The following is a 26,215-nucleotide window of genomic DNA, read 5'->3' as shown; positions in this document are numbered from 1 at the left end:
GAATCAGACAGAGGAATCAGACAGAGGAATCAGACAGAGGAATCAGAGGTTACTTCTGCAGACACAGGGAACTCAAGGATGGTCTTCTACTGTTGCATTCCACAGTTTCCAGTTTCCAGCAGAGTGGTCTTTCTATCCTTTGTTTTGGCCTCTGCATCATCCCTTGTGCCAGCACAAGCATCTGTACAGCTGCACAGAAACCTGGAGCCAGTAACTGAGTAACTGATTCATGTTAAAACTATTTTCCTTTTTTTTTTTTTTTTTTTTTTTTTTTTTTGGTAGGTTTTAAGCTGGATCAGTTCTCAATCCAGTTTGTTATTCAGGCACATAAATGCTTTTGCTGCATAGTAGGGATATGTAAGAGCACAGCAGCCCAGAGGGAGTAACACTGCCTTTATTTACAATAAGCTTCTTTCTGGTTTTACAGTTCATAGAACCACAGCCTGAGTATCCCAGAAATCAACAGAATGTTTTGAAAGTTAGTGATCTTGAAAACGAAGAAACTTTGACTGAAAATCCTTGTTACAAACAGGCAAATATCAGATAATTCTTCCTATCCTTTCTTCTTTCCTTAGACCAAAAAAACAAAACAAAACACTGTTGCCATTTCAACAACTTACATTTTCTGACCAATAGTAGAGTTCTCCTGAAACAATAAATCAACGTCGATATCAAAGTTGCAGGTAGTGATGCACCACGTCATACCGCCTACAACCTACCAGAGGAGCAACAGCATGGTTAGTGCCAAGGGAACCTGAAGAGACAGAAACAAATATATCCTACAATCCTAAATGCTGACATTCGTAACACCAAGCGCTATGTGTGCAGTATAAAAATGGTCATGTACATCCTAACTCTGTAGAGAACATTTTCAGACCCTGTTCTTAGAGCTACTTAGGCATATTTAAACTCCTCAGCCACTTAATCAACCTTTCATTAAACACTGAAGTACTGAAAGACAATCTCGTGCAAACATATCCAATGTAACCCTAAATGTATGCGAATATGATGAGCATAAGGAACAGTTTAAAACATAGAAAAACTTAACATCATACTTACAAGGTTTCTAAAATTAATTAGCCCTCTTGACAAACACTTACCCAGTATTCTTTCCATCTTAGCAGCCAGTTGTTTTCAATAGCAATGCTTGCTTTGTAAAAGTTGGGCACTGTCAATTGCAATTGCATTCAGGCATGTATAAACCTGATGCATACACTTCTATGCAGAAAAGCAGCATTACACCCCAAGGCTGTCTCCTTGGAACTACTTTGTGTGTGCGTGCACTGCCTCTGTAACACCTAAGATCAGTAATACCATGGAGTTCTCAGAAACTGAAGCTGTATTGGAAAATATAGCTGTGCTATGAGCAAAGGAACAGCAGAAAACAGAAGTGTCCATTTAAAAAACTCCTCTCAAACCTCTGTGCAGGAACTTCTCACAGTGTCAGCACTAAAACAATTCAGAAGTCTCTTTTCAGCTTGAACTTTGCTCATTGTCACTATCACATACTTCCTGCCTCGGACAATGAATGCTTGATACACATGACATTTTACAGGTACGTAAAACAGCCCCAAAATAATTTCACTAAAATAACCATTCTGTTCTTTCACAAATTCTCTCACTACAAATCTCTCTCTCTTAAAAATTATTGTGCTCTTTATAAAAAACAAGAAGTGTTTATCTCCAAACATCAGGTATTCCTAGAAGTTTTAGCTGCAGTTGACAGAGGTGCAGAATTCCCTACACATGACTCAAACTTAAGCCGTAACATGCACAGAAAAGCATATCAGCAACTGGTTTGAATCCAGCTGTCTCTTTTAAGACAGACTTCATTGCATAAAAATGTTTTACAAAACATAAGAGGTGCATACTGTTTGAAAAGGGCTCATGTGCAGACACATTTAAACGGCAAAGCCAATGTTGCAAATGTCTTTTATTTTTGAAAAAGAGTCACCTAGACTTGCTAAACTAACTTGAAATCAAAACGTAATCCTCATATACTTAAAAAAGGTTTTTGTAAAATAATGCATTAGTCTCACCTTGTCAAAGGGAGATAACCCTTTGATTCTTGCTCGGAAATACCCAGCAGCCACCAACAGTTCCAAAATTTCCGTCAGCTTGATGTTTTGTTCCTCATCTTCCCTTGTTTCAACCTGACAAATGAGCAACAGAACACTCATTCAACGTTTCTCCCCTCATACTTCCTATGAATGTTTTCCAGACTTAAATATCTTAACATAGGACACACTAGAGAAACCATGGGCTGCCATTAACTTGGTTGTTTCAGTGAAAAATATTAAATAAGTACTGAATGTATGGATTAAATGCCACGTTTTTTTTCCCCACCCATTTAAATACTACAATCTGCCTCTCCTATCCAAACTCCTGGTCTGCACCCTGTCCCAATGGCCATAACGCAGGTCATTTATTCTCAGTTAGGTACATTTCCTTCAATTTCAGCCTTCACATGACAGCCCAGCCCACATTACCACATCTAGTTATTTATTTATTTATTCGTTCTTAGAGAAAAAACAGTAGATAATTTGTTGTGGCTTTCCACAGTTCAGGCAAGGCAATTTTTGACAAAGTATGGCTTTAAAAAAAAAAATCAGCTAGTTTTTGCTAGGGGTAGGTTGGGTATTCCTTACCAAGGCAGTGCTCCCCTAAAAGTGTTAGGGTTTTTTTGTTTTTGTTTTTGTTTTTGTTTTTTTAATTTGTTTTTCTATGATAAGGGACGGTGACCCACAGATCCCAGAGGAGGCAGGGAGCACCCAGGGCTCACAGGCAGGCCGGTAAACAGGGACACGAGGCAGCGGGCCCTCCTTTGGGCACCGCACGCTGCAGACACCCCTCACCCCATCACCCCCCCCATTCCCCACCAGCTCTCCCAAAACCTTCCCCCGCCTCTCCGGCACGAAAGGCCGAACAATGTCACGGCGCACGGCTGACCCACGGGAGCCCCGACGCCGCCGGGCCCGGCTCCCCCCGGCCCCATAGCACAACGCAGCGCCGCACGAAGCCCCGGGAGCGGCCCCACGGCGCGCGGCCGGGGGAAGCCGGGCCTCTCCGCCAGGGAGAAGCGGGGAGAGACGCGGCCGCGGTACCTCCTGCGGGGCCCGATGCTCCTGTCCCCGGGGAACCACCATCGCCCTCCGCCTGTCACGTCCGCTCCCCCCGCCGCACCGCAGCGCAGCGCCCGCCCGAAGGGCTGTTCCCGGCCGGCGACTGCCGGGTTCCCCCACCCCCGCTCAATGGTTCGCCCGCACCCTCCTTGAGTACAAGCGCATCCGGGCCGTGCCATTCGCGGCAAGGGGGTGCGGGGGAAGGAGGGCGGGGGCTCCTCATGTGACCGTTCGCTCGGAGCGCGGCCGCCAGGGATCGCCTCTTCCACCCGTTGGAGGGCAGCAAAGCGAAGCGGAGGCCGGCCGTGCTGATCGGAACGATCACAATAAAAGCAAAAATACACCGGGCTGGCTCGGTCCGCATCCTGGTGTAACCGCAGTCCATGTCTTAATTAGAGTTGCAGAAAACTGTCGCGCAGCCCAAGAGACCGACGTGAGCAATGCACGCCTTCGTATCTGCTTTCTGCTCACGGGGAGCTGTGAGGCTCTCATTTGTCACGCAGAGATTGAAGCAAACACACGGGAAAGAAGGACAAGAAGTGCTGACCTAGAGGCAGCGGCCTGGACAGGCTGTAACGAAGCTATTGAAAGGAAATACCAGCTTAGAAACAAGATTCCCGAGCCACGATACTGCTGTAAAATTCCCTTTCGAAGAAGCATTTTAAAGGATTAATAAGAAGTAGGAGACACTGTCAACTAGAGGCTAACTGCAGGGAAGGCAAGGGAGGGATGAAACCTGCGCTGGAAACAGCCCTCTCTTCATGAGAACTGAAAACATTTTCCTCCTTGCAGTGAAAGCTTCAACTCTCAATATTCACAATTCCTGCACCTGACATGTGGCTAGGAAATCAAAAGGAAAGGCATGAAAACACAAAACTGTATCTCTATTGTCATTACAACTCATCTTTGATTACTCAAACCCCAATAAAATGCTCCACAAAGCTTTGCTTTCCAATACCTAATTGTGATGCAAATCTACCTGATTATTCAGAGTCCTTGTCCCCTATGACATTCAGATAATCAATCTTCTAAATACCAATTAGGTTTTAAAAAGTCCCAAGAGGGATCCAGTGTAAAAAAGAAAAACCTCACTTTCCTCAGATCTCTAGATTTAATACTTACAAACCTCTAGAAGGTTCAGTTTTAGTTTTCCCCTTCCCTGCTCTTTTCTGATCTGTGAAGGTTAGCCACGTTCTGCTTTTTAGTGTGGCTGCTGTGAACAATACTGTCTTGATTTTTTTACTTTATTAATCTTGACCTCATGAAGCTGAACTAAACAGGTTGGTTTATTTTTCTATTTTATAACCACAAAACTTTTTTTGCAGTTGAGCCTGGACTCCTGACAGTATCAGAGTGGGTCACCACCAGATGTAGCCATGAAGTTTCACTGTATATTTTAATACATACTTGTGCCTTCTCATAGGAAGAGTTAAAACATGAGGTGGAATTCTAACCGCAATAGCACAAGCTCCACTCATTATGCAGACACTGTTAAGTAGGTTTAGGTACTTTTCCAATTGTGTCTGTGTTGAGGAGGCCTAAAGGACATTGTTTTGTACCCATAAATTCTGCATGATAGATGAAGGCAAGTCCCTGCATCACTTTCTTTTGAACATGGTCCTCTTGATAACGGCTCTGTGCCTCCATAATGCATGACTGTGTCTTAGTCGTGTTCCTGATTCCCAGAGAAGCCAGAGCCAAGTGTAGGGGACTGAACCCAAGCCTCCTCCTGAAGTTAGTATCCTTTTTTTTTTTTTTTTTTTTCTCATTGTTTTCTGCAGATCATTTCTTGGATGAGCCCTGTTTGCAGCCCATCTTGTTGCCTGGCAGCTTGAGCACACAGATGACTTCCTTCCTGATCCATAACAACATGGTTCCTGCCATAAAGGTTTTCATCTAGATTTCTGGAATCAGCAAGACTGCTAGGCACAGCAGCAGTGTCTTCCTCTTTGTGCATTTACTCTTTTTGTCTTCTTTGTTGTCTTGGTTGTAAACCAGCTTTTTATAGATATTGAATCCCCCTTCCTCTGTTGTTTAAATGTAATAGGCATAAGAAGCTATTTGCTAGGCAATTGCAAATTTCCAGTTATCACTTGTGGAAGTAAGACTGAAATGAAAAAGTCACAGACCTGTTACAGTAGCCATTGTGTCAGGAGCTGCAGCAGATCATTGCGTCCCATCAGACAGGCTGATATGTTTTGCAAAGTATAGTGCGCTTTTATCACAGATGACTTTGCACAGCGATATTTTAAACATGCCTACTATTATATCCACTGGTGACATTTAGGAATTCTTTACTTGGGTGGTGATGAGGCACTGGAACAAACTGCCCAGAAAAGCTGTGCATGTCCCATGCCTGGAGGTGCTCAGGCCAGGTTGGATGAGACCTTGGGTAGCCAGATCTGGTGGGTGGCAACCAGCCCATGGCAGGGGATTGGAAATGGATGCTTGTTAAGGCCCTTTACAACCCAAGCCATTCTATGATTCTATGATTCTGTGATTTGGGAATCTTTGATTTTGGAGGAACGTTACAAGAAGTTTGATTTTGAGAGTTCCTGCCATGCTCACTTTGAATTTCAGGCTACCAAGGAGACCCCTTCCCTGGAAACCATCCTCATGGAGATCAAAGCTAGTTTGTTTTCATAACTGGTACACGATGGCTATCATTTTGGCACAAGGGAAATAAACATGTTCAGAAACCTCATATCTAGCCCTAATAATTTCATTCTTCTAATGTTCAGCATTATTAAGAATTCATAACAGTTCTGAATATAACACACCTCAAGCAACCATCACAGTTCTGGATCATTTTTGACTGTGGAGTAAGAGCTGCCAAGAAAAAAATTGAAGTTAATGATGGAGAATCATGGATATTCATGATAAAAGCCTAGAACACATGTGAGCAGTTAGAAAAGCTGCACTGAAAAGCAGCAAATTGTCTGCTTTAAACCTTTCACTTTCAGCTCTGCTCTGACAGCGTCTGGAGTTCTGATTGCTTTGCAGCTGTTCTGGCTGGTGGGAAGGATGGAGACCACAAGGACAGCTCTGTTTCCATGTAGGTACACACTGCAAGGTCCAAACAAGGACAGGCAGAGCACAGGCTAACACAGAGCAATTACTCACAGTGGAATTTGTTCAGGACAGTGCTATTACACATCTTTTCTTTTGAAAGTCTCAGGGCATTTGTAGCTCTTACAGTCAGGAGAAAATAATCTCTGGGAGAATGAAGTGGGCTTTTTCTGCTCAGGTATCATCTGTGGAACAGCTAATTAAGTCTGAGTCATTGAGTCTTCACCAGAGAAAGTACAAAGAAAATGAGAACAATTGCACTGTAAGTGCGTCATGCAGGCCTCGATTTGGCCAGGGTATTAAATTTCAGTTAGATCACAGCTGTGTCTGTGAAGCTGGCTCTGGAGAGAAATTTTTTGTCTTGTTTATATTTAGACTTAGCAAATCTGATTTGGAATTGTTGAAAAACAAAAAGCACTTAAAGAACTTATATTTTTGAAAGATAAAACTTTTGTGAATAGAATCAAGCTTTCAGATTTATTTGGTGTTGAAAGAATAAAAGAATACAGGCTGCTGGATTACTGTCTCTCTTGGAACAAACCCTTACACAGGGGCAGTGGTGTATATTTTCATCTTTGATTTTTTTTTAGGCAAAATATATGGATTTAGACTTTACCTTCTATGTGTCATAACAGTATGGCACATCCTTCACTTGAAATAGTCATAAAAAGGAACAATTAAGTTCTCCTGTAGAGCCAGATAATCTGGAACAATAACAGACTTCTCCCTGGTACACTTCACTCTCAAGAGAAAATCTGTCTAAGGTAGAGGAGTTTCTCTGCCTTTTCTTTTTCATGTCAATTTTTGTGAAAGACAATTGAAAAGACAGCTAAGTAGTAAAAGGAGCAAAAGAAAATACCAGTGATGAAGCAGGAAAAAAGACAGAAAGGTACAAATGCAAGGTAAGCACTTGAGCTGAAACCTTGAACAGAGCTAAGCAAAAAATAGGAAAATAGGCTGAAGACTGAGTGGGAAGGTATGTGAAGTGCTGAACAAAGATATTCCCATTTCTTACCTGATTCCTGCAATATTCAAGTAAATAGGACCTTTCTGGGAATTAGAAGCATCAAGAATGATTGTGTCAAGAATTATTTCACTTTGTTGACTTCTAGAACAGCCTCTCCTAATGAAAAAAAAAAGAAGAAAAAAAAAGGATCAAAACCATTAACAAATCTTCTTCTGATACTATTACCTCATTATGACACTAGTAGCTGTCAACGGTTTACACACACCCTTAAGACGTTCTGAACTATCTATAAGCTGCTTCAGAACGCAGCTGTTAGCTATATAGTGCCTGAATAGACATAAACTGATTTATTGATACATGAATGCACTCTGAAATGGAAGATGCCCACAGAGCCTCTTAGGAATTTTAGTCCGTCAGCAACTTAACCCTAAATGGAAAGCAAACTTTGCTATTTTCTTCCTACTCCCTCCATCATTAAATTACTTCTAGGCAGATTCTCACATAATCCAAACTAACACTAGAACAACATCTTTTTAAGTGTCAAAACTTGCTTATAGTAAGGCAAACATTTGACAGTTGGTGGAAGAGCACCATCTGGTGACACCTGCCACAGCTCAGTGCTATTCTGCTATTTGTATTGTTTGGGTAGAGGATGTATTTTGGAAAGCCTGTTCTAATATGCTTTAATACGTCATTCAATCAGACATAAGGAAAACAAGAGTGAGTGTGCTTAAAAAAAATCTGAGCTGATGGTGGCCGTATCTCTTCTGTCCCTTGAATCATCAAAAAGTTCTCATAATTTAAATCAAGCATTCTCTGAGTTGTTCTCAGCCATTTTTAGGCAGCTTTGGAGCAGATTTTATGGGCCCCATGAAATGCAAGTTTTATTGCACTGGACATTTCAAGGATTTCTATGTGTGATCTAAGTATTTTTGTATTTCTTTTCAGTGTTCAAGGAGCTTGGCTTAACTGTCTTTTCAAAGATTTTCTTTTCCCACAGAAATGATTATTAAGAAAAAAAAAATTATTAAGAAAAATTTTCTGTATATCCAGAGGTAGGGGGAAAGAATGGATTATAACTTTGTCTATCATTTGTTAATCATAACCAATTTCAGCACAAACTGAACCTGAATATGCAAATAAAATGTATTTCTTTTTTTTCTGAATAGATTCTTTTTCACAGTGGTGATTGCATCTATTTCATTCCAGTTCAAAGGGAAATTAATGTGAGTACAGATAGAAATTGATAAATTGATACTGTAATTAGTAATTACAGTCGGCTAATTACTTAGGCACTTTCTAAAATTTTAGTCTTCAAAAAACAAGTTTTGCAAAGCTTTGGTTTGTGCAGACCTACTGCTTGTACTTCAAAAGCCATGCAAAACCCCTAAAAATCAGGGAACTTTGCCAAAAATTAGATAAAAGTCAAGAATTTGGAAACCATGGAAGTTCTTAACTGTCACATAAGTCTTTTATATATATAGTTTGTGAAAAATTCATGGTCATATAATTACCAAGTTACTTTTTAACTTATCACACAATCATGGTCCACATAATATTAATTTCAGTAGTTGATGAGTTGAAGAAAAATCACTTATGCTAAATTAGAAATAAGGTCCATCGGAGAGGGTGAGGGAGAAAAAGGTTACATCTCTAGAAGTCTTAGCTTCCAACTTACAGGGTTCTAAGGCTTCTCAGAAGGCAAAATACAAAAATAGGAAGCAAGAGAGAACCAAGTCCAGAAGGCTCAATAGTTAAAAGCCCACCTGGTAAGGTTCCATTAAAAGTGAAAATTCATTAATTTCAGCTGTTTCTGAAGCTGTCTGTGCAGAGACAATAAGCAAGTCTGCATCCACTCACAATCTCACCTACTGGCAACAGTGGATGCACTGTTTCTACATCACCGGAGGTTCTTTCTTTTAAAATCGGGTATCTGTGATTCAATTGTACCAAAGATCACATGCCAGAAAGGGAAGATCCCTCTTCACCAGCTCTGCAAATGTTCCACACACAGTTGTTTCCTTTTCTACATGTCCATGGATATGGACATCATACTGTGCATCTACTGGTGGCCTTGCATGCCTGCTCGTATTCTACATTTCCTGCTAAGTCACAGTCACACAGGTAAGCACACTGCTGCTATTTTTCTCTCACCATCTTCATCAGAAACAAATCTACTGACCTGAGCCTGCATCTCTCTGAAACTGTTCTGTTGCTGATTAAAGATGGGATGTTTAGTAAGCAAATCAGACACTTCTTGGATATGGCATCGCCAGTGTTTCCAGACAATGAACATCAAAAATTCAATCTCCATAAATAACATAATTGACTTAAATGAGGTGATTTAATATATCTAAATTATATATCAATACAAAGCTTTTTTGCTATCTGCTTTTGGCTTTTGAGCCCTTGGAGTGCTTCTCCCCACCCGCAGTAAAATGAAGAAATGTTTGTTTCTTAATTAGAACAGAGACTTTCACCTAATCTCTCGATTCCAGGAGCTGGGCTTTAAACAAACACTGAATATTGCAAGGGCCCATAATATAAATAGGGAGAACTAGCAGTACTTTATTACACAGCCTCACATCCTCTAAGCAGGGCCACCTAGGACAAAAATTCACCTCCAAGATTGTTAGCATTTTCCTTATCAGTCAACCCATAAGCAGCAGTTTGGTTGACTCCAGCGACTATGCTGGATTTTTTTGTATAGTTCAAAGCTAATGAGGTCTTTTTGTTGTAGAATTCTCCTAGCAATTTCTCTGCTGTCTCCAGCAGTTCATATTCTTGTGAGTTTGGAAAGCATGAAGTAATATGTTTGGAATTATACTGTGTATCCCCAAATCATGCCCTCTTATCAGTGACTATTCCTTCTAGAAATTCCAACCTTCTAGTTGGAAAATGATGCTAAGTAACTTCCAGGACTTTTACAATGAGTTAAAACATTCCTACAGATAGGCTAACACTTGGGCTATGTTGGAGGCTGTCCAGACTAGTTTGGTTCAAATGGCAATTAAAATCACAGCTCATTCACAAAGCAAGCATTAAAAGCTGCCTCCAGCAAGCTCTACTTCCCATTACTGCTGCTCTCTTACTTGGTGTCTGTGTTACTTTTGCATAGTATGAGAAATAAATGTGAAGCTACCTCTTATCTCCTAGATCTGCCTCTATACAGGGAATATAATCACCTTCCAGCTTTCTATCTCTTGGCTATGCTCTTAGGACTTGGTGGGACTCTTTTAGCACCACACACTTGGCTAGTATTACCTGTGGCTGCAGATATGCATTGCTTCTCTTATTCAGGCTTTTTGCAAAGTAGAAACCCATCCACTGCTGTAGATGGATTCAGCAGAAATTATTTCCTTTTGCTGATGGGAAGCTGAGCAGCAAACTCTGTATGGTCGGTGTGGGGCAGAAGCACTGAGTGGCAGCACTGAGTAATTCTTCCACTGGGAAGTACAGCTGCCAGATTTACTTCAGGCACGATTCCACAGGGAGAATAATTAACCTTTCACCAAGATCTTAAAGCCACTTCTCTCTCTAATCTCTTCTGGAAAGGCTCTCTTCTAACTCTCTACTGAAGATTTTTTAAAATACCAGACAATGCCTTTTCTCTTTTGTCAATCTATGTTTTCCTAGCTGTCTGCCTTGTAGTCAGTCCTTTTGCTGTACTCTCCCTTTGTATAGCAGAAAATATCCTGTATTTTTTGATTCAGAAAGCAAGCTGAAATGAGCTGCATGTGCTATATCAGAGCATCACATCAAGACTTACCTGCTTTTATTTCTGCAGGTGTATGAAGCAAGGCAGCGTGCTGCGGAACAGAGAAGTGGTGCAATCAGCTTAAGCAGAATAGTTGAGCTGCTCTTAGCGAGGGTCAGAGTGCTGAACTGCAAGAGAGAGGAAAAAAAAAGTCTGCTTTCAGTACAGTGAAGTGAATTCAGGGGGTCCCAAATCAGATGGTAAGCAGGGCTATTGTGCCTTGTGGTGTCAGAATGCCAGTTATGAGTTACAGACTTGGTGGCAGAAGCAGAATTTCCAAGGCTAAACCAGTTCTTAAGAGACTCTGGAAGACAGAAAGGCCGCTGCACATATGCTGGATGGTTGAGCAAAGAACTGACTGCTCACATAGAAGAAACTACAGAAAAGAAGAAAGGTGTTGTGAAAAGGTTAGTTAGGACTATTACTTTAAACACTTTTAGAGAAATAGTTACAGAGAAATAAAAGGCAAAGAAAAGAACACAAGTCTCTACACTTTGACCTTATTCAGCTCTAGACTGACCTCTTCATGAAGTTTTTCACTTATCTTTCATTTAAGAGTTAGAAGATAAGTATTTTGCTCCATGGCCTATGCAGGGGAGACATGGACATGAGTCTATCCACCAGAACATACTCTGGTGCTAACAGGGAGCCCAGTGCTGGATAATACAAGTCTGACTGCTTCAAGACATGTTGCTCTACTTGGGAACTGGTGTGCTTGTGTTCCATTCTGAAGCTTTTCCACTGAATTCCATAACAAATTCAGTCAATTTCTAAGGCAAAATAAGATTTTTCTAACTAGGGTATCTGAAAATTGAGCTATGTTTTTTTATGCCTTGTAGTTCATAACACAGCTTTGATAGCAACTGATAATCTGAGATCAGGACTGAACTGCAATTTTATTGCTAAGGCATAAGGGGAGACTGCATCTTGCTTTTTCTGCAGCTATATTGATTATCAAGCTTTTTAGTAATTAAAAAAAAAAAAACAGCAAAGAAGCAAGGAGATAGTAGGTGTTGCCATGGGGAAAGAGTTAATACTGGTGTAGTAACTGCTTCAGTGAGAGCATACCCCAGACACTGCAGAGGAAAACAACTAATTGCAGTAAATGTAATATCATCATTTGATTTTCAAGGCCATCAGATTAACTATCTAAACAGAGTATTTAGGTTAATTTTCAACGATCTCTTCAGCTTGCATAGCAGTATTACTGAGTGTCATCCAAATCCTGTTGAGGTCAAAGTAAAGACTTCTGTTGCTTTGTCTTACATCAAGGCAAAGAATTAAGTCATTTTCTTTTACAGACCTCTTATCTCTAACTATACCCAGCAGTGATAAAATATTTTGTATTGTTAACATGTTTTTCGTAATATAATTCTATTGTTTGAATTCATAGTCTTTATATACATAGTCTTTATATATCTTTATATACAGTCCTCATTCCCTATCCTTTCCTCATTCTCTTCTCCTGGATGTGGTATACTTCTGGTTGTTAAACACAATGAAAATGCCAGCATCAGGCAACAATAATAGGACTGGAAGAAAATTACCTGACATACTGAATGATGTGAGCAATGATGCACCTAATCTGGTTATTTCTGCCTAATATAGTGCTGGTATTTCCATTGCACTGAATGAGAGACATTATAATTACTGGTTACTTTTCAAGCTGTTCCTCTAGGTTCTTTTAAACTGGTTGGAAAAGATGGGATTTTTCAGGGTCTGTTGGAGGGAAGACAGGGCAGTAATGCTGGAAAGAGAACATGAGGAAGGCTTATTCTCTAGGGAGGAAGGTGCAAGAAGAGGCAAAGGATGGCATCCCTTAGGCTGGTGTTCTGGAGTTGTGACAAGACATGGCTGGGAAAAAAGCTCCCTTGAGTGAAGTATGAGCCTGCACAGGGGCAGGATTGCTTCTGATTTCATAATCACTGGCTACTTGAACACTGGTAGGAATACAACATCTTTTGGTCTATTAGAATATCCCCTGACGTTGTGTCCCATGGGACACCAATCCTCTGAGCAAACATTTTCCTCTTGCCATTTACAGCACTTTCAGACCTCGAAGCTGGAATTGATATGACACACTGCCCATGCACCTTTCCCAGCCTGAGGTCCGAGTTCCCTTCCAGCAGCAGATGGCAGTGAAGTTCAACAAATAGGCAAAATAATCTCAGCGTATGTTTTTCCTGCTGGCTGGTACTGCTGCAGCTCATTCCTGGAGCTCAGTGCATATTCACAGCCTGCAAGGTTCATTTCCAGAGCATGGAGTACCCGTGGGATGACTAAGGCACATTGAGGGAGAAATATTCATTCATTAGTTGCTGATCTAATCCAAGTCATGTTTATTTGTTTGTGATGATTTTGGTCATAGAAACAGTAGAACATAGAGGCTCTGCTACCATTCCTTTCTTAAATCTGTATTTAAAACCTATGTGTATCTTCACAGATGAGGATGAAGCTCAGTTGCAAGTGAGTAAACTTTCATTCTTTATTATTATATGTTTAGTATTTTGTGCTACATTTGAGAGAATTTGGATGTATCACCACGGGTGGCTTTCAAACTATCATGATGCCATTTCTTTCAGCACCACAAAAGCTGCGTGAAAGGGTTAATGATGACTTGGTTTAAAGCCACGAGAACAAACTAATGAAGAGCAAAACTTCTGGAGCTCTGCCTCACACTTTCAATTAATCTTCCTGCTGGTGGAAGGATGGTAGAAGGGGATGTTTGTTTTCTAATTTCCAGCAGGCAAACGATGGAGATGTCAGTGGAGATATTTGATTGCAGCTTTTAAAATCCTTGCCTAAAGTGAAAAAAGGATGAAGAAATAGTAGTGATGTTTGCTTAATGCTTTCAACATGTTAGATCTGTAGCAGTATCAGGAAAGATCGTCCTTCCAGGCTTTGGGCTTTCTTACATCATCACATACAACACCTATCCCTCACATTCACTGCTCAGTGCAGACCAGAGGACCCCACCATGACTCCCCTCCATCACACCCCATCATTACGCTGAGGAGCACAGGGCAGCCAAGGCCCAGATCTCTATTTCAAAACCTGTCCAAGACATAAGCAAGCCCTGGCTGAAACACTCAGCTACTAACAGTGCTGGCTCAAACACAAATGCAGTGGCAGCAGAACGAGAGGAGCCTTGTTCATCTCTCCTTTTGGGCCATTAACACAGCATGGGGTCAGACTCTGTAGCCCTAAGAGTGGAAGAGTGGGACTGCCTGGAGAAAAGAGGGCTTCCAGGTTGCTCTCAGTTCTTCATCACCCTTATTGTAGAAACATAACTACATATTTGCTTTTCAAGCTCACATCTGCACATATCATAGTCTAAATATGCTTTTCATCTTCCAGTTATATTAGAATTTTTGTTTAAAAAATGCACATGACATCCCACTAGACATATTTATAACAAGGAAGGGCACAGGTTTCAATCATGGGTGAAGGAGCAGTGTTCTTCATCTGTCAATCAGTCTATGCTCAAAATACGCTGAGCATCACTTGCTTTTTAAGTTATTTACTGTGACTTATGTATCTGCCAATAAATCTAAAATACAAGTCAAAGAATATGCAGTTCAAGTATATCCATAAGTGTAGCAGAAAAGCTTTGCTAACTAGCTCTGATTGCCAAAGCTGATGTCATTTCCTTGTTGAGAAAAATACTGAGGTCCATAAATTATTTTTATCACCTCTGGGGCAATGCAAACAGTTTCCTACAGATGCTGAAAGTATTATATGCTTTTTATTTAATATCAGAGCACTACTTTTACACAGCTCTTAAAATATGAGGACAGAGGTACTGCTTGTGTTTTAAGGCCCCAATTCAGCAACATATTAAAACAGATACCTCAGGACCTGACATCAAACACGTGCCAAAGTGCTTTGTTGTATAGTCATAGATTGCTGAACCAGAGCCTAAAGCCTACATCTTTTCCCCACGAAATTCAGAATTTACCTTCCAATTTCTTACAGGGTAAACAAGGCACTTATTCAAACATAATAAACATTTGGAAACATTTTAAGAGGCTTGTCTTCAGGAGATCAGGAGTGAGCAATAGCTCTGGAGGTAAACCCTAATGGAGATAAAAGCTGACGAAACATTTTCTTGCAACAGCCTAACTGGTGTTTATTTAAGGCTTTAGTTATCATTGCTTTCATGAGGAAAATAAAAATACATTGAACACGTTGAGAACATAAGACATGAGTGGTGAACCTCCTACAGAGAACTTTGGAGAAAACACTGAATTCACTTACAGTACATTTGTTAAACATGAGCAGCTCTAATAATGACATTTCATTTAACAATGCCCTTTGTCTTTTCAGTTCATCAGTTACCTATTTCAGTAATGAACTGCAGTCATACCATTCTGATTTTCTCCTAATGTAAAGGCTGAGATCACTTCACTTGCAGTGGAGCATGATGCTATTATTCAGTTTGTGGCTTAGGAAAAAAGCTATAGAATATATCACAATTGTAATTGGCCAACAAATATTAAAGTCTGTGATTGGTAAGGACACCTATAATTTAATTTAGGTTTTAATAGGAACAAGTAATTTTTTTTATTTTTTATTTTTAAGAAAGAAAGAAAAAGAGAAGAAAAAGAAATAAATGGTTGATACTGCCCAGGATATCTATTTCATGAGCAGAGCAGTAGGTGTTCAGCTGGGAAAAAAAAATGAGCCATGTGTTAAACGTTATTTTAATTTTTTATCAGCAGTCCATGCATAGAACTTAACAGCAACATCTAGTTAGGATTCATAGTCTCAGAATGGACTTACCTGCACTGTTTAAGGAGGATTTTCTACAGGACTGGAGGAAGTAAGATAAAGTGGGCAACAGCCCACCCTGTACTGTGTAAACATGAGGCAGATAAAAATACCACAGGTCTGCGTGGTGTGATCCATAATTGTCACGAGGAGCAATGGGGCCTACTTACACTCATTTGCCTCCCTCTCTTTTGGGGTTTCTTAAATTTCAAAAGCTTTTTATTACCTTTCCAGCTGCAGGAGAGACATTTGAAGCAGAGTGCTATTTTCACTGCCCTATTTGCCGTGATCCACTCAAAATATTTCCAGAGCTCCCCAAAAAAATTTAATTAGCAAAGGCTGATGTTCAGCACTTCATAATTTTTCCCCATCTGAACCAAATCTGCACAATTTACAATAGATCTCTGGAAAGCCGCTTTTTACCACATGCTGCATCTATAGATCTCTCTCAATTACCCACAGTAAATTTAGGCATTGTACAAGAGCAAATTTTACAGTCCATGAAGAGATGAAGTGAAATCTAGATGAAATTCATTGTGACAGATTCTCAGTTAGTGCCCTGATGTGTCTGTATTACAGAAGATAGACATTCTATTAGCATGGAAGCTCCCATAATGGACTGTGAATCATTTCAGGTAATAGAGATGCCAACTGGAATGACTGAAAAGCACTATTGAATTCCATTAGAGCTCTTTGTTTTTAAATCAGTCATTTCTTTGAGAATATCCAACTATATACTTCTTGACCCTAGCTGAGAGTAATAATTGTGAACTAATATTACAAAACATTAATCTGAGTTACTGTTCAATTAGTGTTTCTGTTAGAGGGTTATATTTATGCTGCAGACGTGAAGCAGACCGGCTTGTATTACAAATATGTATTTGGACTCAAGCGAGTGCAGAATGCAATTTTCAGTTATATTTCTGTCCCCACTGTATTCAGTCTCATCTCATTAGCTGTAAAAAGACTCGGGTATTGGCTTTTCTTTTTCCGAAGTCATCCTACCAGGGTTAAATAACTATAATCAACAAATCTATAAAGATAAACATTTTTATAAAGGACGCCACAAATAGTCTTCTTTCATTTAGGTGCTCGGTTAATTATGAGCAAAATAACGAACACCATATCCTGCTACCCAAACAGCTCCACCTTATCTATCAATCACGTATGATTTATCAGACTTGATAATTGCTTGGATAATTAACAGAGAACTTGGTTTACTTAGTGTGCTGAAACCTCAGAAATGCCTGCATAATTGCCGTTTGTGTAGTAGATGAAGTTATGAATAATTCTTTCTCACATAAATATGAAGGCTGTGCAGACAGTGTGCATTTCCTCACCCATCGCCATTAATGCAGATATCATGTCATACAAGTGGTATGGCATTGTCACATGCCTTCTGCTGACTACACACACATAGCTGTAGCAATTAAAATATGTATTTATAAAAATAAGGCAAAAAAACTCCCTCTCTAAGTAATATGAGCTTCCTTCATGAGGAAGTACAGAAGGAAGACTGAAGGAAAATTAGTCTGGTGGCAACAAGATCTGAATCTCTGTAATATTCTCACATAAATCCTTTGGGAAGACTTTAAAAAGAGTAGGCTCTATATCTTCTGTCCACGATCATCTATTTTCTCATCAGAATGAGCAACATTATCCTTATACGCAGAGTATCTGTGTCTACAGCTTGAAAATGAGACTCTCCTTAATGTTGTAATGACAGGTGTAAGATTAACTTTGTTAGGTGTCTAGCCACTCATGCAAACTAAATTAAATTAATGGAACAAATTTCTCTCATAATTAAGATAAAAATTCATGTCAGCTGTAACCTTGCTGTACACTAATTATATACAAATGATTTATCATCTGCTTCGCCCAGAATATTAATCCTCAACTCATTGATAACTGCAGCCAGTGTTAAGAGATGAGAGTTGATTAACTATGACAGATTGGGCAACCACAGCTCCAAGTGCCTGAACAACCAGTAAAACCAATAATATTCAAACAGCATTTCTTATTTAAAAATGCATTCCCGTGGAAACTGATGCATGTTTAACGAGGGATATGGAGATTATTTCCGTAACGACTGATATTGGAGCAGTGGGAAGAATTAATCGATAACAATTAAGCCCTTAGCCTGGTTAAGCTATGGTTCTATACAGTGGGTTATATACACATTAGTGAGATACCAGTTCGGGCTCTGCTACACATAATATCTTCATGCAAGACTCTTATTTATTTTTCCTACTGCAGAAAGTATCGCATCGTTTACGTGTTACGTGTTCTTTAACAAAAAGAAGATGAAATGATGCTGCCAACACTCCTTTGAAAGCCCAAATGGGAACTCCAGTGATAATTAAGCTATGGAAAATGGTACCTTGTTATGAAAATGCTGTTCTACAAAAAAAAAAAAAGAGAGAGAGAGAGACAGAGAGAAAAAAAAAGAAAAATCAACTCTTGAAGCATCGTATGTGAAAGAGGATAAATTTTGATCTCCTGAAATATGACATAATACTTCTAATTTATATGACAATTATTAAAATTAACTTGTGAAACCTTTAAGGAAAAGCTCTTACTTAATAGCTGGCATATTTTGGAGAAAATTCGTGGTTAATAATGTATATTTTAATGAATTAAAAAAAAATGTAAAGTTGCAGACATTAAAGATTTACAGGTTTAGGCTTGGATATTTTTGGTATTAATTCTATCTCCTCATGACAGCTCTTCTCTTTTATACTAATTGCTCATTGAGACTGCAAGAATTCCTGTCAGAATGAAGGGAAAAAAGTCTTCAGTACCTAGGCATTAATAAGACACAGCAAGCAGCCGGATGAACTAAGTAATATTGCTGTAAATTAATTATCTCCCTGAAAAGTTGGTGTGTCTGAAGCTGAGCTAGGTGTGGAAAAGAAAACTAATTGCTACCATGAAGCTGAAGGCAATTATGAAGTTAGCACAGGGTGGGAATTTCTTTCCAGCCTGGTAAGCTGGTCGAGCCATGTGGAATCCTGTTGGGCTTTGGGTGTTGGGGTGAGCAGGGTGAATTCGGTGTGACTCACACCAAAGTGGTGTGAATCTGACAGAAAGGAAAAAAATCAAGATGTTGGCTTGTCTCCTATGGCTGCTCAGTGGCTGGATGTTAGAGCCACCCTCTTTGGGCTGCTACTTAACTGGGGTGACTCCTATTCCTTGGCACATTTCATATAGGCTAAATGTAAGTTTGAACCTTTTCTTGAGCTCACATGTCCCTTAGAATCCATTCACAGTGTTCTCAGACAATGTCTGAACCACAGTTCTCACAAGTAAATATTCTTTTTCTTGATCATGGTCTTTTGCCACCTCCAGTGCCATGAGGGAATTTTTTGTTTCAGACATTTTTCTTTTGTTCCTCAAGAGAAATTACAGTTCCATTTAAATGAAAAAGAAAATAGTAATTTTATGGGAAATAAAAATTCAAAAATCTCTTTTTCTACATTTCTAGAAATCTCGGGGCTAATTGCCTTTGAATCTGTAAGTACAGATAATGAGAAGAATCATATGTATATGGAATTGAATGAATGGAAGAGAATATATGCAGAGCAAGTCAAGCACATCATGATACCCAACATCAACATTAATTTGGAGTTGGATATCAACTTTAAATAAGTTAAAATTCCATACATTTTTTCATCAACTTATTCTTTGGGATACACATCTGCTACAAGGCTAATCAACTGTAGGACACTGCTGGTCCTCTATGCCACTGCTAATGAAATAACACGTGCATGGTTGAGCAGAGGTGCATTATCAGCATTGGAGGCCAGACACTGCTCTATGCTTTGCTATCAAGGTTCAGAGCAAAAGGACTTGTGGAAAATGCCCATAAGGTCTTGAAGACTATAATAAGAATACATATAAAGAAAGCATGAAAGACTAAAGTAGTGCCCCAGGAGGCTGTACTGAAGCAGCCATGGAACAGCCACCACAGAATCGGCTCTATTCAATTTTCGGGAACACAGTTTCAAGCGAGGACCAGTTCCCATTGCAAGATGGTCCCATTCAACACCATGGCCCTGTTGCACCTGGGATTATGTGGCTGCTCTAGCAATTGGCACATGTTGCAGTTCATCAGTAGTTACTATTTAATTTTATTCTATTTGAACTCTTCAGATAAAGAAATCCCAGCATGCAAATAGATGCCCGTTTGTCTAGAGTGTGTAAGAGTTAATGAACTGATTTCAGAGCACATACTGCAGAAGGCTGTGGCACACTCCACTTCGCATTGGAAAAGAAGTGAGTTAAAAAGCAAGCAGCACTAGTTAGAGATGCAGTCCTTGCGCAGTCTTTTCTAGTCTTTTCTAGCAGAAGCTCAGCACAAGCATGTAACAGCAATCTGATCTAAAGCCACGTGCATATTAATTAAAGCTAATTTGGCTAATGACTCCTCAGTAGGAACTGGGTGCAGAATACACTGCTCCCTCACTTCCATCAGCTGCAGCCACATGTGATACATCTAGATTTACTCTCAGAAGGAAAACACACCACTTTTGACAGAGTTTAACAGGCAAAAGGAAAATCAGATGTCCAAAATGGCTGTTCATGTCCCAAATCTCTTTAGCACAGTGCCTAACTTGGAGCACCTTCTGCCTACTCTGCTCAGCGAGGAGCAGGACTGAATGCTGTCTCTGACTGGTTCCTTGCACTGATCAGGCTCTGCAAACAATGCAATTATTTCAGAGAAGAAAGTAGTGAGCCCAGCTTTTGCTGCTTCCACTTATTACTGAGGAACATCAAGCCGCACAGCCATTTTCCTGCAGCCATCTTTAAAAAAGGCAATGATCTCCATGTGCTGCTAACCTAATGAGGGCTGTGTGTGACAGAGTCATAGGTATATTTTCTCAGTAGCCTAATGAGGAAAGTGACAGACAGTGAAACAGTTCACACTTGAGTAATTTTCTAGTCATCAGCAACTGCAGTGCTTATGGTAGCAGAAGCCAGAGAAGGGACACAGATATACAATAAATACGCACTGGCTCCATTGGCCAGAATAAGTTATCACTAGGATAGAGGTCTTGGGGCAAAATCCCTTAGGAAATTTAAACAAAAAGAGTCAATTTAAGGCATCTCTAGCAGTGCATTCAATTAAAATTAAATTTAAAAAGTAGGATCAGCTGCTGGGCTGTTAGGCCACCTGCCCAAAGGAGGAAAAAAATTAGAGATGTAACGAACCTTTACTCCTGATGTCTGCAAGCTGCTAACAAATGGCTGCATTGACCCGCTTTGCACAAGCACCCATTCAGCATAAAGCCAGTTCTCCTTCTTTACCTCCAACCCAAGAAAAGAGAAAACTAGCTGCAGATAGCTCATTATCCACCTTCACATCAACTTTGCATGAAAAATGCTGCCCTTACATTTTTTAACATGCTGCCACCTTCTTCCAGAGAAATCACTGTTTCTTGAGGGAACATGGCTATAATCTCAGCCTTGGTCCTTCCACTGGTGTAGACCCAAGAGTTGATGCCACAGCTGTGGAAAGCAACTCAATTCTCCAGTGTTCCTGCATCCCATCTCCTCTCAACTCCACCACAGAAGTGGGAAGGAGACACAGACAGGGAAGGTTTTCTACAATGAGAGTGGTGAAGCACTGGCATAGGTTGCCTAGAGAGGTGATGGATGCCCCATTCATACAGACATTCATGGTCAGGCTGGAGGGGGCTCTGAGTACCTTGACTGAGATGTGGATGTCCCTGTTCACTGCAGTGGGGTTGGACCAGATGCCTTTAGGGATCTCATTCAACTCAAACCATTCTGTGATTCTATGATAACCAGCACGTGTGTGAGGGACAGTTTCCATTAGTTTCCAAGGAGGAATGCCTTCAAGATGAGCTGATGATATTCCCTGGAGGGGCAGCTATTAGACACAGCAAAGCTCATGCTGCTTTGCCAGGTATTCAGGCAGCAGTGACCTCCCTGCCTGCTCTACCACAGCTCTGTAGTGTTCCACTAAGCTGCTCCGTAGGAGCTGGATGGTGCCCAAATGCCAGCTCTTGCTGCACCAGTGGCACCTTCAGTACCTTTGCTCAATGCTGCTGACAGGGCAAATATGTGGGCTATGGGGTGGATCACAATTTCTCACGGTGATCACATCAGCAATAGATGAGCCCTTGCACAATTAAACCCTATCCTGCAAAAGCAGCCTGTAAGCCCTGCACAGAGTTGGCATTGCAATCTGTTCTCCTGAAGGCAGAGCTCCTGACGGAGCTTTACCAGGTGTTCGTGAGGGAATTTTGACACTTCTGCACCTGTTGCAGCCTGATGGGGATGTGAAGGGCTCATTGGAGCCAGGTGCAGCTCAATGGGCTCTCAATGGGCTTAACTTGCAGCTGGATAAGCCAGTACATGCTAGATATTTCTACTAGACAGAAGGGAACCAGTTGCTCATCTCTCTCCGACCTTCTCTGGGGCTCAGATTCAGTCCCCTTAGAATATTTCAAGGATCCAGAAAAAGAAACTGACTTTTATGGGCATAGCACAAACACGAAACTACTTTGAATAGCTAACTCTCCACATGGAACTGCTCATGTGCAATAAAGATGGCAGGGCTTCCCAGTATAAATAATCATTCACTTTTTGAAATCATAAATCATTCACTTCTTGAATTATTTGGGTGTCAGGGGACAAACTGTTAAATCTATATTTAGCATCTAGCTTCAAGTTCTGCCTGATTTTCAGAAGTGCTGCACTTTTCAGCTGGGAAACCTCATACATCAGATCCCTCAAATAAAGTGTTTCATCTTGGATTTATGTGCTTACACTCAGAAAACTCTACCAGCACTTAAGGGTTATCTGCAAAAGAAGACGGAAGGTATGACATTTGGAAATGTATTTTTTGCTAATTTTTCAAAAAGGCGCTTCTTGTAAAATTCTGCCTGGTTTATGGCAGCTGTGCTGGAAGGCAGCAGCTCTGTGTCCACACATGGGGCCACAGTTGAACATGGAATTTGCCAAAAAAGCACCAGTCCAGCTAGCTGGGAAGCATCAATGGGATCTTATACAAAGAAAAAGATTTGAAAAAATAAAGTATTTAGATTAACATTCATTTTATCTTGTAACTTACTTGGATTGATCCTATCTGAGAACTCACACATCTGAGGAAAGAAATGTTAATGGTAAAGATGCAGACCTGTGACATGGTGCGACAGATAACTTCTGCTTCTTCAGCAAAATAATGCAGCAGCTGCTTGTAAAAAGGACCCACGTGCTGAATCTGTAAATATGCTCTACCTCTTTTTATGCTGCTGCTGTAATTAATCTAAGAACCTTTAAAATTCCTATCTGATAGTTAGACTTGTTATAGCAACGTATTTAATTCCAGAGCTACATCTTTCAACAGATACTTTTACTTCATTCAAATTACTAATCGTTTAGATTCTCTCTGAAAGTCTTTCCTCCCTTGCTCCCCATGCATGCTTAACCTAATTAACTATAAATGAGAAAAAATGCTATTCACATAAAAAGAAAATGTTAACCTATAAATTATCCAGTGCTCCCTCCCGAGGCTGGCAACGCCTCTTGTAGAAAAGCTCAGATGTTGGTGCAGTATTCTTGGCTTGTTCTCCAGTTTCTGCCACCCAAAATCATTTTATGCAACACATTACTTTGCCATTTTGTACATCTGGCAACATTTACTGATACTAAGTCCTCTCCGGTGTTTTCAAGATTACACGAAGGAGGATTTCCAGGATGATTAATTGGAGAGATAAAATCATTCCTTTACATTTCAAGGAACATTTGCAGAAGACTAATGGTCATTTATGGAAATATGGCCTCTTTATACCCATTAATGTCTTCCAGTGCTCCCTGTAGGTCACACAATTAACCACTCATTTGTGTTTCCTTGCTGCTGTCATTCCAAGTCCTCTCGGTCGTCATCAGCACTGAAAAACCTTCTGTTCCTCCCTAGCCAGACCAGAGCCCATTCAGGTCTGTGGGACTGAGCCACCTACATGTCAGATTCCTCGCTCTATAGATTTCTCCTCAAAATCCACTTTTTTTTACATAGGTTTTCAAATGCACTCAGCCAAATTTCACCTTGAAAACCTCTTCCAATCCTTTATTTTTAATTCTTTTGTGATTTTATTCATCTTACTTTGTACACATACCTACCAGCCATCTTGGGGAGGGGATTCTGCACACAACAGCGTTGTACTGGGTTGGAAAAACTGACCATACAAAACAGCAGCAACAAATATTAATTGCTTTGTTCCCCACCTTAAAAGGAGTGAGGAATTCAGAACAAGGTCTTAAAGGAACTCCAAATCTCTTCCATGCTTATGCATTCCATTCAACTACCTCTGTTCTTCCGGGCACAACTTGGTCTCCTTCTTACATCTGTGAAACAAAGCCAAATCCATTTTAGGACGTACATATGTGGTGGACAAAAACGATGCTGCACTTTACAGATCATCTCAGAGAAATGCAAAATGTTTGTGGTTCATCAGTGAGGTGCTCACAGAGATTCTGATCCACAGCTTGATCCACCCAGCCCAAATGTCAAAATGTTATTATTATTATTTGCTGTTTTTCAGGGGTAAAGACATCCAGAATAGATACATCACAGAATATTAAGAAATGAAAAGAAATGTAGAAATGAGGGCAACACAGATAAAAACAAGGAGTAAATCCTATATCAAACACAGTAAATTAAAGAAGAGACAAGCTGCTTATCTGCCCCTTCTGAATTCTCTGAAATTTTCCTCATTTTGATGCTGCTTGGTCACGAGCTGAGAGGAGCTGGGCCTCCAACAGTGAGCAGGCAGCCTCAGACTGCAGTAGGAAATAGAAGCATAATTTACTTGCCATATTTGAGCACAGTAAAAAGAAATGGAGAGAGAAAAACTCAGGAAAAAAAAACTATTGGCATTCAGCTTTGGCTTTCTAGATAACGAAATCATTGAGACATGGATTTAGTGAATGTGTGTGTTTTATATGGTACAGGAAACACTGCTGTTACACAACTTAGTTGAATGAATTATGAGTCCACAAGTCTTCTAGAATGTCCTTCTTAAAGGTGTACATAAGGTTGATGAGGACATACTGTTATCCAATCTTATTTCAGCATTGCCTAAGGATGATTTACAGCACTTCAGCAGAAAATGCAAAAGCCATCCTATGTACTTTCATTCTGACTTACATTAATTGCTCTCGTGGACACTGGCTTCATCGGTGGGTTTGCAGGAATACAGCCACTAAGAATTTTAGTTAATTGGGGCTAATTATTGTTAACAGTCATTAGAGTCACATTCACAAGGGGTGGCAGGAATGAGGGAGAGGAAATATAACTCAGCCCACTCATACCTCTGTACGCACACCTAAGTGAGCAGGGTTAATGAGAGTACCAGCGAGATGCCCAAGCACACAAGAGTAGATTAGTTACGTAAATAGAAGCCATTTTTCATGTTTCACTCTGTAGAGTAGTTTTACCCTGGCCCATTTTAGAAGTGAAATGAATGTGTCACAGAAAAAGCCAGGAGCTTGACCAGGGCTCTGCAGCAATACTGTGCCAATACAGAGCTCAGGAGTAACGCCTTTCCAATTCACATCGAACTTTATCAGAATAAAATCCTGCATGATTGTTTATTGTTATCATTATTGCTGCATAATAGCCACCATCATCTCCGGCACCAGAAATTTTAGACTGAACTGTGTCACAGCTGCACAATTTAATTTGAATTAATCAACCCCTAACCCCTGATTAGCAGAACACGGCAAGAAGGAAATAGCTGAAAATAAGCAAACCTCTGTCAGAAACAAGAATATTACTTACAAGGCTAACATCTTGCCTGAATTGACAGCAAACAAGCTTCAGTAAGCAGCAGTGGAAAATAGGAGAAAGTCTATTAGCAGACACCTAGGTGAACACTGTTTTTCAACCCTTGAAACCCAAGCTCTTGTTTAAGACTGTAGCTATTTTTTTTTGCACCAGAACAACAAAAACAACAAAAAAATAAAATTGAAAGGCAGGACTATTAAGCAATGATAAAGGTTGAGTCATAAGCTAAAGTCATGTTATAGATTTACCTACCAACAAGAAGCCAGCAGGGTTCGGGTTGGAGGTTAATGAAAGACATCCAAAGGTCATCCAGTGATTATGTGCGAGCATGAGTTTAATAGGGCACGGGGACGACAGACACTGACAGAAGATTTATACCAGAGGTGATGACACTGCTAGGAATACTGCTGATAAAAAGAGCCCCAATATCGGACGGAGCAGGATGATGAATGGCACACATGTCTACTCACACTTCTCATTATAAGCTCCTTCACTCATGGTGGCACTTAGCAGCATTTATTTACTGTGCTTTGAAGGTACTGAGCAGAAGCACAGTGTATCTAATACTTTAAATGTAGGCTTGCCATATAAAAATGAAACAAGAGATAAGATTAGACCACTGAATAATTGCCCAGCTTTCCTGCAGAGATTATATTCACTAGTGCTAACATTATTTTTTCCCTAATGTTCTAGCGTACGAACAGCTCAAGTGAATT

The 26,215-nt window shown here is 40.2% G+C and overlaps 1 protein-coding gene across 7 annotated transcripts in view; it reads right to left on the bottom strand.

Annotated features, from left to right (window-relative positions):
• CCDC93 (coiled-coil domain containing 93) overlaps positions 1-25,628 on the bottom strand; it is a 56,317-nt gene extending 30,689 nt beyond the window's left edge. For 2 of the 7 annotated variants that reach the window (XM_042827090.1, XM_042827089.1), the window contains exons 1-3: positions 3,105-3,209; positions 2,040-2,153; positions 621-715 (exon numbers count right to left, since the gene is read on the bottom strand). In XM_042827090.1, the coding sequence (XP_042683024.1) occupies positions 621-715; positions 2,040-2,153; positions 3,105-3,146 (251 nt within the window). In that variant the 5' untranslated portion in view covers positions 3,147-3,209. Of the gene's footprint in view, positions 1-620; positions 716-2,039; positions 2,154-3,104; positions 3,210-5,902; positions 5,952-7,206; positions 7,315-10,927; positions 11,044-23,829; positions 23,908-23,938; positions 24,059-24,860; positions 24,916-25,493 lie in introns of those variants that run through there. The other 5 variants (XM_042827093.1, XM_042827092.1, XM_042827091.1 and 2 more) reach the window with 5 other exon arrangements.
• Between the last annotated feature and the right edge of the window lie 587 nt (positions 25,629-26,215).

The sequence above is a fragment of the Centrocercus urophasianus genome, unplaced genomic scaffold (assembly GCF_019232065.1).
Source record: "Centrocercus urophasianus isolate 14NV4802_14NV808 unplaced genomic scaffold, USGS_Curo_1.0 seq_28, whole genome shotgun sequence".
Taxonomy (NCBI): Eukaryota; Metazoa; Chordata; class Aves; order Galliformes; family Phasianidae; genus Centrocercus; species Centrocercus urophasianus.
Note: the sequence above shows the minus strand (reverse complement) of the source record. Positions and strands in the feature narration are given on the sequence as shown.